The sequence below is a fragment of the Rhinopithecus roxellana genome, chromosome 17 (assembly GCF_007565055.1).
Source record: "Rhinopithecus roxellana isolate Shanxi Qingling chromosome 17, ASM756505v1, whole genome shotgun sequence".
Classification (NCBI taxonomy): domain Eukaryota; kingdom Metazoa; phylum Chordata; class Mammalia; order Primates; family Cercopithecidae; genus Rhinopithecus; species Rhinopithecus roxellana.
This window is the reverse complement of record NC_044565.1, coordinates 105,278,308-105,290,829: the sequence shown is the minus strand read 5'-3', so window position 1 is coordinate 105,290,829 and position 12,522 is coordinate 105,278,308. Positions and strand designations below refer to the sequence as shown.

General features: G+C 40.0%; 1 protein-coding gene across 6 annotated transcripts in view; it reads left to right on the top strand.

The window, feature by feature from the left end:
- The window catches only part of MTA3 (metastasis associated 1 family member 3), a 191,811-nt gene that overhangs the window by 60,507 nt on the left and 118,782 nt on the right, over nt 1-12,522 (top strand). For all 6 annotated transcript variants that reach the window (XM_030921242.1, XM_010382593.2, XM_030921240.1 and 3 more), the window contains exon 5: nt 12,406-12,469. In XM_030921242.1, coding sequence (XP_030777102.1) covers nt 12,406-12,469 — 64 coding nt within the window. The remainder of the gene's footprint in view (nt 1-12,405; nt 12,470-12,522) is intronic.

The window sequence follows — 12,522 nt, the reverse complement described above, 5'->3', positions numbered from 1 at the left end:
GTTGTCCAGGGCGGTCTCTAACTCCTGGCCTCAAGTGATCCTCCTGCCGTGGCCTTCCAAGCCACTGTGCCAGGCCTGAGCTTTGTTTCTTAATTGTTTTTCGTGTCCTAATTATATTAGGGAAAACCAGCAATGCCGTGTTTAGTGGTATTGTAGAAAGTGGCCATTTGTGCTCTTCTTAGTCTTTCCTTTTTGTCTTCCAAAATTTTCTGAAAATCTTTATTCTGCTAATGGCCCCCTCAGATTCTCTTTATTATGGTTTAGATTCTTTTTTTCTTTTTTTAAAATTTGAAATGGAGTCTCGCTATGTCTCCTAGGTTGGAGTGCAGTGGTGTCATCTTGGCTCACTGCAACCTCCACCTCAAGGGTTCAAGCGATCCTCCCCCGCCTCAGCCTCCCAAGTAGCTGGGAGTGTGTGTGCCACCAAGCCTGGCTAATTTTTTTTTTTTTTTTTGTATTTTTGGTAGAGACATGGTTTTGCTGTGTTGGTCAGGCTGGTCTCAAACTCCTGACCTCAGATGATCTGCCCGCCTGGGCCTTCCAAAGTGCTGGGATTACAGGTGTGAGCCACCATTCCCTGCCAGGTTCTTTTGTTTTGTTTTGTTTTGTTTCGTTTTGTTTTGAGACAGAGTCTCACTCTGTTGCTCAGGCTGGAGTGCAGTGGTGCTATCTCGGCTTACTGCAACCTCAGACTCCTGGGTTCAAGTGATTCTCCTGCCTCAGCCTCTTGTGGGATTACAGGTGAGCACCACCATGCCCACCTAATTTTTGTATTTTTGGTAGGACGAGGTTTCACCATGTTGGCCAGGCTGGTCTTGAATGCCTGACTTTGTGATCCATCTGCCTCGGCCTTCCAAAGTGTTGGGATTACAGGCGCGAGCCACCGTGCCTGGCGGTTCTTTTACTTTTCTTCTTATCACTTTATTTATTTATTTATTTATTTATTTATTTATTTATTTGATGGAGTTTTGCTCTTGTCACCCAGACTGGAGTGCGGTGGTGCGATCTTGGCTCACTGTAACCTCCACCTCCTGGGTTCAAGTGATTCTCCTGCCTCAGCCTCCCGAGTAGCTGGGATACAGGCGCCCACCACCATGCTTGGCTAATTTTTTTGGTATTTTTAGTAGAGATGGGGTTTTGCCATGCTGGCTAGGCTAGTATCAAACTGGTGACCTCAGGTGATCCGCTTGCCTCGGCCTCCCAAAGTGCTGGGATTACAGGCGTGAGCCACCAACCAGGCCGTCTTCTTATTTAAAAGGCATCTCAGAAAAGAGATAAACACATTGGCTTTGCCTGTCATTTAATTCATTATTCTGTTGAGACTGAAAATACTACACCACTCTCCTCCCCGCATTGAGATGCTGTGAAACTTCTTTCAGTTAGCTCACTGAATAAAAATACCTTACAATTCTGGGATTTATCTCTTCATGTCTCTTTTTAAAACTGAGTTGTTGAGTATTGACAAAACATTTCCATCCTTTTTCAGAGACTGTAATTAGAATTTCTTTTTTTTTTGGTTTATGTTTTACCTAGAGCAATTAGTGTTTGAAGGAAAGTTTTTCCTCGGGTTGACCTGTATGTCAGAAACAAATAAATAAATGAACGTAAAATATTTTATGTATAAGCAGAATTTTCTTTTTAACCAAAAAGTATTTCAAATACTCGGCAAAGCGATAGTCGGTAGATGGGAGTAGATTGGAATAGATTGCTGAGAGTGAATTTATGTATTGCTGTGGTTAGGGATGGTATATCCAGTTTGGTTAAATGCTCAGTGCAAAACTGGGATCCAAAAGTGGTGGATGATAGAGCAATCTTTTTTTTTTCTTTGAGACGGAGTCTCGCTCTGTGGCCCAGGCTGGAGTGTAGTAGTGTGATCTTGGCTTACTGCAACCTCTGTCTCCTGGGTTCAAGCAATTCTCCTGCCACAGCCTCCCGGGTAGCTGGGATTACAGGCGCATGCCACTATGCCCGGGTAACTTTTTGTATTTTTAGTAGAGACAGGGTTTCACCGTGTTGGCCAGGCTGGTCTCGAACTCCTGACCTCATGATTCGCCTGCCTCGGCCTCCCAAAGTGCTGGGATTACAGGCCTGAACCACCGTGCCCAGTCGATAGAGCAGTCTTTTTTTGTTGTCAGGATCACAAAACTGATGACATGCCCTCTTGCTTATAAAATTTAAATTTTTTTGGTAGTGTAATTGTGATAGGTTAGCTGCCCACTGAGCACAGCCAGTCAGTACTCTGAGACACCAGGTTGCAGCAAAGAAGGAGGTTTAATTGTAGGGTCCCCCAACAAGGAGGTGGGAGGAAACCTCTAATCTGTCTCCCCAGGGAGTTTGGAGTTGGGGCTTTTAAGGCATTTGGAGTGGGCCAAAGTTTGGAGATCTCGAAGAATTGTATGGTGAAGTCATGAAGTGGGGGAAAAAGAAGCTGAATTCTTCTGATCTCGTTCCTCTATGGGGGCCTTTAAACTGGTTGCTGGAATTCATGGGGCCTGAAAAACCTCTTTTTTTTTTTTTTTTTTGAGACGTAGTCTTGCTCTGTCTTGAAGGCTAGAGTGCAGTGGCATGATCTCGGCTCTCTGCAACCTTTGCCTCCCAGGTTCGAGCAATTCTCGTGCCTTAGCCTCCCAAGTAGCTGGGATTACAGGGGCCTGTCACCACACCTGGCTAACTTTTTTTGTATTTTTAGTAGAGATGGGGTTTCACCATGTTGGCCAGGGTGGTCTGTAACTCCTGACCTCAAGTGATCTGCTTGCCTTGACCTCCCCAAGTGCTAGGATTACAGGCATGAGCCACCACGCCGGGCGAAAAACAATTTAAATGATCCTTAAATAAAAGCCTTATGATTCTAATGTCAGAGATCCTGACTATGGGAACAGTGGGCTCCCCATACACTTGATCTCTGATATTAGAATCAAGGCTTTTGTCAGTATCTTGTGCTACACGACTTTCAATAGCAGAGAAGTGGGCCAAAGTGCAGCCTGATTAATACTTAATTGTAACTACATTTCTGGCCAGAACCTGCATGCAATTCTTGTCAACCTTGTGAGACAGTTTCAGTGGAGGTGGATTTGTAATATATGATTCAGAAACCAAAATATACAAACATGAAGTATACAATAAAATGTCTTACTCCTGCACAGTCCCCCCAGGTCTTCAGTGTTTTTAGAGTCTTAGGTGGACTTCCAGAGATATTCTATGCATATAGAAGCAATGAGGTATATATGTTTGTATGTCTAAGTAAATTGTGGAGTAAATTATGATGCTTTTATGTTGTGCTTTTGAAATGAAGTATCTTGGTGATAGGTCCATATTGGATCGTAAAGATCTGCCTCATTCTTTTTTATGACCGTATTATATATCTAATTTGTTTAATCCTAAGTAATGGATTTTTGTTTTTTTTAGTCTTTTGCTGTTAAAAAATAATACTATAATGACTAAACTTGTGCCTAGGACATTTTACTTGTGTGATTGTGAGTGTAGCTGCAAAATTATACCAAGTAAAATAGTTGAAAATATCTTAATTTTTATTTTGTATTTATTTCTTCATATTTCTCTATTGGTCAAAGTAGGGAGGTTCAGCTGAAAGGATTTGTAAATTTAATTTATTGAGACCTTTTTGCTAGTTTCAGAGAAAACAAACAATTTTTTACGGATATGTTTATTGAAAAATACATAGTAGTGCTAACTTTTAAGTATGTAAGTAATAAAATAGAACTCCACTGTGGATTATTAGTCTCTCTTCAGTTTGGCTGTGAATATTAAAAACTTATTTGGAATCTTTAAAATAATTGGTTTTCTTCCTGCTCATTTCATTATGACAGCATTTTAAAGTATTAGGCTTTTATCATTTTTTTGGCAATCTATACATAAAATTTGAATTAGCCAAAAGGGTATTATTGATGCCTATAAGTAGTGCTCCTTAATAAATGAAGTTAACATGAGAAAGTTAGTGTGCTTAGGCTCATAAGATTGCTAGTAGTTGGGAGGCCGAGACGGGCGGATCACGAGGTCAGGAGATCAAGACCATCCTGGCTAACACGGTGAAACCCCGTTTCTACTAAAAAATACAAAAAACTAGCCAGGCAAGGTGGCGGGCGCCTGTAGTCCCAGCTACTCGGGAGGCTGAGGCAGGAGAAGGGCATAAACCCGGGAGGTGGAGCTTGCAGTGAGCTGAGGTCCAGTTACTGCAACTCCAGCCTGGGCGACAGAGCCCGTCTCAAAAAAAAAAAAAACAAGATTGCTAGTAGGAGGAAAAATCCTATCACAGCTTAACATAAAGTCTACATGTTTAGCATGCTCTTTTTAGAAAATGTATATTTATACTATTTGAATTAACCGCTTAACCACTTTAAGGGCTGAAGTAGTTTTCTTCAACCGGAATCACAATGCACAAGAGCATTTGGGTTAGATGCAAAGTATATCCTATGTATTGTCTCAAGTACTTGTGTGTGTGTTTTTTTGATTTTCAATTTTTGTGGCTACATAGATGTATATATTTATGTGGCACATGAGATATTTTGACACAGGCATGTGATGCATAATAATCATATCTTGAAATATGGGATATCTGTCCCCTCAAGCGTTCATACTTTGTGTTACAAACAATCCAGTTATACTCTTTTAGTTATTTTATATTATTATTTTTTGAGATGGAGTCTCCCTTAGTGACCCAGGCTGCTGTTTTGTACCTATTAACCATCCCCAACCTCCCCCTCAAGTACTTGTGTTCCACATGTTGTGGAACCTTTGAGGGATTTTCCTGGTGGTCAGAGCTATTCATTTGCCAGCTTGTCCTGGAGAGGAGGATCTTTCCAATAGGTATTGCCTTTTTGGAACATTTCACTTTCTCATTTCACTTCCTCCTATAAGAGGGAAGAGTGGTATCAAGAGGCGGATATTTTTCCTCCTTGATTCCTCCTTGACAGTTTTTTTCATATTTGTCATCAAATATTCAGAATTATGGTGTCTTTGCTATGCTGCACATCCCATGGATGGAATGAGCATCTCACAACACAATTTGTCAATCATTTATCTTCAGAAATTGATTAATTGATTTTATTGAGCCCAAACTTCTCATTTTGGCTTTTCATTCTTCTACTTTATCTACACAAACAGATGTTTCAGGGTTGTGTATGTGGCTTCTTTTAATTTTTATTTGTGAGCATCTGTTAAAGCAGTATTAATAACATCATATATCTTTGAACAGAAATATTTAAAGATTTCCAGATTTATTTATCTTTGTCCTCCTCTTTTTTTTTTTTTTTAAATAATATAGCCGGGTACGGTGGCTCATGCCTGTAATCCCAGCCCTTTGGGAGGTGAGGTGGGTGGATCACGAGGTCAAGAGATTGAGACCATCCTGGCCAACATGGTGAAACCCCATCTCTACTAAAAATACAAAAATTAGCTGAGTATGGTAGTGCGCACCTGTAGTCCCAGCTACTTGGGAGGCTGAGGCAGGAGAATCGCTTGTACCCAGAAGTCAGAGGTTGCAGTGAGCCGAGGTTGCACCACTGCATTCCAGCCTGGAGACGGAGTGAGACTCTGTCTCAAAAAAAAAAAAAAAAAAAAGCAGAGGTCCAGGGTCAGGTTTGATGGCTCACGCCTATAATCCCAGCACTTGCGGGGCCAAGGAGGATTGCTTAATCCTAGGAGTTTTAGACCAGTCTGGGCAACATGGTGAAACCGTGTCTCTACAACAAATACAAAAGTTAGCAGGCCTGGTGGCTCATGCCTGTAGTCCCAATTACTCGGAAGACTGAGGTGGGAGGATCACTTGAGCCCAGGAGGTGGAGGCTGCAGTGAGCTGAGATCACGCCACTGCACTCTGGCCAGGGTGACAGCAAGATCCTGTCTCAAAAAAAAGTCCATAAAAAATCATATTCTTTCACTTAATATATGCAATCTTAAATGTTTGTTACCAAGATATAATTAAGAAAACCATAGTTTTCTTAATGTAGAGCAGTGATTCTCAACCAGGAGTGATACTGTATCCCAGGGACATTTGACAATTTTGACAGTTTTGGCTCTAACAAACGGATGAGGGAGTGCTACAGTCATCCACTGCATAGAGGCCAGGGATGCTGCTAAACATCCTACAGTGCATGAGACAGCCTCCACAACAAAAAATTATCTGACCCAAAATGTCTACCATTGGTGCCAAGGTTGAGAAAACCTGATACACAGAGTTATTGTACATAATCCTTACTCCCTTGGTGTTGTATTCATGCAAATTTATGTATTTTAATTAGGATTTTCTCTTTATTAGTCTGTTCTCAACACTGCTGTAGAACTGCCCGAGACTGGGTAATTTATAAGGAAAAGAATTTTAATTGACTCCCAGTTCTGCATGGCTGTGTAAGTCTCAGGCAACTTACATTCATGGTGGAAGGGGAAGCAGGCATGTCTTACTTGGCGGCAGGCGAGAGAGAGAGAGAAGCGAGAGGAGGAGGAACTGTCAAACATGTATAAAACCATCAGATCATGTTGAGAACTCACTATCATGAACAGCATGGGGGAAATCAGCACCCACTGGGTCCCTCCCTTGACACGTGAGGATTATGGGGATCACAATTCAAGATGAGATTTGGGTGGGGACACAGAGTCAAACCATATCACCCCCTTTCATTTTAAATTTAAATTTTGTTACTTTTTAAAAGTATATGGATATGGCTGTCTAATAATATCCAGGGCAGTCATTTGCTTGGTTCCCACTCTGTAGTCATTTTCAAGTCCTCTCGATGGTGGCTTCTGCATTTATACTGTTCTTATATTCCTACTATTAATTTTTCAGTTTTAGGAATTTACCTTACTTCTCTCTTCCCTATTCCCTTTGCCTTCTGTTTTTAATATTATTACAACTTTTATTTAACTTAGTAAACAATCTTCGTGTTTTATGAACATGTCAGTATTATGTATTCTTTCTTGTATAAACTTTTGTTTTCCATGGAGTTTATCATGTTTTACCTTTGTCTTTTGATTAAGTCTTCTAAAAATGTAAAAGTTTTTGTTCTCATATCCAAAAATATTTTTCACACTTGGCCAATGATTTTAGACATAGAATTCTGGTTTGGAAACCACTTCCCTCAGAATTTTGAATCTGTGCTATTCTGTTTTATGCGGTTGCTGTTGAGAAATCTAATCTTCTGAAACCATTTTGCATCTTTGATCTTTATTTTTTTATTTGGTTGTTCATTGTGTTCATTGTATTAAGTGCTGTAAAAACTGTCTACTCACTGCTTTACCAATCCCAGAACCTAATATTTTGCCATGGTTCTTTATACGAAGAAATGTTAAGAATCTGTAGTTTGGGCCGGGCAAGTTGGCTCACATCTGTAATCCCAGCACTTTGGGAGGCCGAGGCGGGTGGATCACCTGAAATCAGGAGTTTGAGACTAGCCTGGCCAACATGGTGAAACCCCGTCTTTACTAAAAATACAAAAATGAGCTGGGTGTGATGGCAGGCATCTGTATGTAATCCCAGCTACTTGGGAGGCTGAGTCAGGAGGATTGCTTGAACCCAGGAGGTGGAGGTTGCAGTGAGGGTGAGATCATGCCACTTGTACTCCAGCCTGGGCAACAGAGTGAGACTCTGTCTCAAAAAAAAAAAAAAAGAATCTAGAGTTTGTGGCAAATGTAAGACTTGTAAAGCCAATGAGAAAAATGTCTTTCTTTAATGAAGCAATAATACCGTTTGTTGAACAAGACAAGTTTAATGTCAAAGTCTGCATCTATAGGAATATTTTTTTTTCCAAGACAGAGCCTCACTCTGTCACCCAGGCTTGAGTGCAGTGGCATGATTTTGGCTCACTGCACCTCCTCCTCCCAGGTTCAAGCAATTCTTGTGCCTCAGCCTCCTCAGTAGCTGGGATTACAGGCTTGTACCTCCACACCCAGCTAATTTTTTATATTTTGGTAGAAACGGAGTTTCACCATGTTGCCCAGGCTGGTCTTGAACTACACCTGAGCTCAGGCATTCTGCCGGCCTCGGCCTCATAGAATGCTAGGATTACAGGGGTGAGCCAAGGCACCCGACCAGGAATGGTTTTTTAAGTTTAGTGAGCTAAAGACCACCTGGTGATGTTTGTTAATCATGTAGATTCCTGGACCCATCCCAAGCTATTGAAATTCAGTAAGTCTGGTATGGCACTAAGATATCTGCACTTTTGTAAGTGGGTAGTCACCGCTTCAGTTGTATCAAGGTAAAAGAAAGTTTGGGCCGGATGTGGTGGCTCATGTCATTAATCCCAGCCTTTGGGAGGCCAAGGTGGGAGGATCGCTTGAGCCAGGGAGTTTGAGAGCAGCCTGGGCAACATAGCAAAACTCTGTCTCTACAAAGAATAAAAAAAATTAGCTCTGCATGGTGGCACACACCTGTAGTCCCAGCTACTGGGGAGGCTGAGGTGGGAGCATTGATTGAGTCCAGGAAGTTGAGGCTGTAGTAGCTGTGATTATGCCTCTGCACTCCAGCCTGGGCGACAGAGCTAGATCCTTTCTCAAAACAAAACAAAATAAAATAAGAAAGTCTACAGACGGGGGAAATGACCACTAATTTAAACTTCCTTCTCTTTCTTTCCTTTTTTTTTTTTTGAGATGGAGTTTTGCCCTGTCACCAGGCTGGAGTGCAGTGGTGCGATCTTGGCTCACTGCAATCTCTGGCTCCCGGGTTCAAGCGATTCTCCTGCCTAAGCCTCCAGTAGCTGGGACTCAGGCGTGTGCTACCACTCCCAGCTAATTTTTGTGTTTTTAGTAGAGACAAGGTTTTACCATGTTGGCCAGGCTGGTCTCGAACTCCTGATCTCATGACCCGCCCGCATCAACCTTCCAAAGTGCTGGGATTGCAGACATGAGCTACTGCGCCCGGCCCTCCTCTTTCGTTTATACAGATATGTACTAGCTTTAGATAAAAGAAATATATAACCTGTGTGCACAGTTTTACATATGTTTTTCAGTCTGTAGGATTATATGGGACATACCCTTAAGCAACTAGCAGATGCCAGGCTGATCAGCACTTGATGTTGAACGTGTGACTGTTTTGTCATAATTATTTATTCACATGTCTTTGTGTCCCAGCACCCTGCGCAGTCTCTGAAACAGATTATACTTTGAAAACCCTTTTGAATGATCTGTGGGAAAGTAGATTTTCTTTATAGCAATTGTGTACTCCTTTGTGGTTCTGTGTAGAAAAGTAGTACGGGTAATTATATGGGCCTGGAGTGATCTTTGTGTTGTAATCTTTGATATACTTCATATCATGCTTGGGTATCTTTATTATTTAAGGATTAAAATATCATACATGACACATGATTATATTCATTGCTTGAGACTCAGTATAAATTGCCTGTGGTATCTGTATACAGAATTTGATAATAGTTCCTTTAGGTTGGGGTTGGCTTAAAATTTACCATGTTTTTATCTATGAGCCAAGATTTGTTTGGCATAAAGGAAACTAACGCTTTAAATCTTTTTTTAAACCACTTTTATCAACAACTCTTGGCATGGTAATATATGTGTTAATTACATATTCATATTTACTTCATAAAATAATTCTGACTCAACCTCTTTGTTAGCTGTTAATATATGTACATGAAAATTTTAAATGTTAGATTTTCATTTTTAATTTGGGGAGATGTACAATATAGCTATATTAAAGAAAAATTTAAAACTTAGATCACTTACTATCCTTTCATCTTTGTATAAAAACTACATTTTCAAAAAGATTTTATATTTCATTATAACCCATGTTTCCTTATTTCCTAATATAATTATGAAAATAAAGGTTTTATAATTTAAAATCTTTTGTTATTTCAGACCATATGGAAGAGACTTTTAAAGTATGCTATATTGTTTGTTTGAAGTTTCAGTGTCTGTTAACCCTTAAAAGTCAAGTGACTATTAAAGACAGTGGTATTGGCTAGGCCCAGTGCAGTAGTGTTTATAACCAGTTACAGATTTATTTGTTTATTCTCCACTATCACCGTTTCACTTGACTAGCCTTAAAAAAAAAGTACCTATTAAAATTGAGCAGGTTTTACTCCTCCCCATTAAAACAAACAAAAGTGACTTTGGAGAACTTATTTTTTTTTTAAAGGGGGCGTTATTTTTTTCTAGGTGATTAAGTATCAAATGTTAGAAATACTGCTTTGTCAGCTGTTAATGAGGGGGAAAAAGTAAGCAAAAACTATTTTTAGAAACCCCATTTATTAAGCATATTGCATGTGTGAGCACATATTCACAGGTCATAGATATTCTGTGGCAGTTGTAGATGTGCTAATGGCAGCAGAGCAATTTCCCTAGTTGCAATTCCGTCTGTTATGAGAACATATCAGGTAATTGTTGCCTTTTCTTTTTTTTTTTTGAGATGGGGTCTTGCTCTTTTGGCCAGGCTGGAGTTCGGTGGTGCAAATACAGCTCACTGCACCCTAGACCTCCTGTGCTCAAGCAGTCCCCCAACCCCGAGTAGCTGGGACTATGCCCTGCTGATTTTATTTTTTAAATTTTTAGTAGAGTGGAGATCTTGCTGTGTTTTCCAGCCTGGTCTCAAACTCCTGGGCTTCAAGTGATTCTCGGCCTCCCAAAATGTGGAGATAACAGGTGGGAGCCAGGCCCAATTGTTGTCTTTTCAGTGTTGCTATGTGTGCTAAAGTGATGTTAATTTTTTTTTCTTCACTAATCTACTTGAATAAAATGTTAGAAAAAAAAGAAAACTTTTATAAACACTTCTAGTAACCATGTTAGAGATTTGAGATGCTCTCAAAGAGAGCTTTCTAACCTGCAGTGATTACCAGAAAAAGACATTTTTATAAGGGGATTTTTTTTTAAATTTAAAGAGTATATAATTGCAAAATGTTTAGCAAACTGTAAATTTTGACCAATGTGTTTTCACTTTTAGTATTTTATTTTGCTTTTGGTAATTTTTTTCTTTGAATTGTATTTCACTCTGGTGATCCAACAGCAAGCTTTTCTAGCTTTTTTTTTTCTTTCTTTCTTTTTTTTTTTTTTTTTTGAGATGGAGTCTTACTCTGTCACCTGGGCTGGAGTGCAATGGCATGATCTCGGCTCACTGCAACCTCTGCCTCTCGGGTTTAAGCCATTCTCCTGCCTCAGCCCCCTGAGTAGCTGGGATTATCGGCATGTGCCACTATGCCCTGCTAATTTCTAATGTCTCACTTAGTATATATGTGATATCTTTGTTTTTGCATATTGGCTTTTGGAGATGTCTTAATTTTTGTTTAGAAAATCAAATGATCTTATGACATTTTAAAGAAACATTGTGAGCCCTGACCAGTATTTGTAACTGGAATAATCTTCAAAATGCTCCTGTCAGATTTGTATTAGCTATACTGATTTTTTTAGGCTGGTTAGGATCATTTTGAAAGTGCTTGTAATAAATGCCTCTACCTACATAGCCTCAATTTTTCTCAGAGTCTAGACAAGCCTTATAAAAATAGACATTAGTTTCCAAACTCAGATCAAACGTAAGTGCTGTCAGACCGCAAGGTCCGTGGATCTGTCAATGTTTATTTTGCCCCTTGCTCTATAGAAAGCTCCATGTGTTGAAATTTTAACTAGTTTTTAGAGTCATCTCAATAAAGATGAATTAGTTGTATCCTGATATGAATGTGTATTATTTCTAGGTTCTTTTTTTTTTTTTTTTTTTTTTTGAGACGGAGTCTTGCTCTGTCGCCCAGGCTGGAGTGCAGTGGCCGGATCTCAGCTCACTGCAAGCTCCGCCTCCTGGGTTTACGCCATTCTCCTGCCTCAGCCTCCCTAGTAGCTGGGACTACAGGCACCCACCACCTCGCCCGGCTAGTTTTTTGTATTTTTTAGTAGAAACGGTGTTTCACCGTGTTAGCCAGGATGGTCTCAATCTCCTGACCCCGTGATCCGCCCGTCTCGGCCTCCCAAAGTGCTGGGATTACAGGCTTGCGCCACCGCGCCCGGCCTATTTCTAGGTTCTTAAATGTAGTTAGTGGCTGCTCATAAAAATCTGAATATTATTTAGGCATTGGTTTGTGTGGTGGTGGCTTTGTCTGCACAGCCCTGTATAAAATTACCTCATAATATCTGTTTATAGGTTCAGAAACTGACTCTGAGTCTGAAGGTCTCATTGTACTCTTTTTTCTTGAATAAACAGAAACTACCTATAAAGTGTTGCATATTATTAGGATTTATTGCCTAACACAATTACTCCAACAGGCTAGCCTCTCAAGAAATTCCTATAAAGGCGGCCTTTTTTTTTATAGGATTGTAAAGTGGGTTTAAATTGTTTGAAAAAATATATATTCCTAACTGCCTATGTAGTTTCTTAATACCAATCTCACATTCTTAACTTTTTATTTCTCATCACTGAGAAGGTGAGGTGGCCTTTGTTACATTTATTCTTTTTTTCTCTTTCAACAGGGGAAAGTGCAGTGTTGCCCTTCTGAATGAGACAGAATCAGTATTGTCATATCTTGATAAAGAGGTAATTCACAGTCATACTTGTTTCGTTTTTTTCTCCCTTTATTTCACATGAAG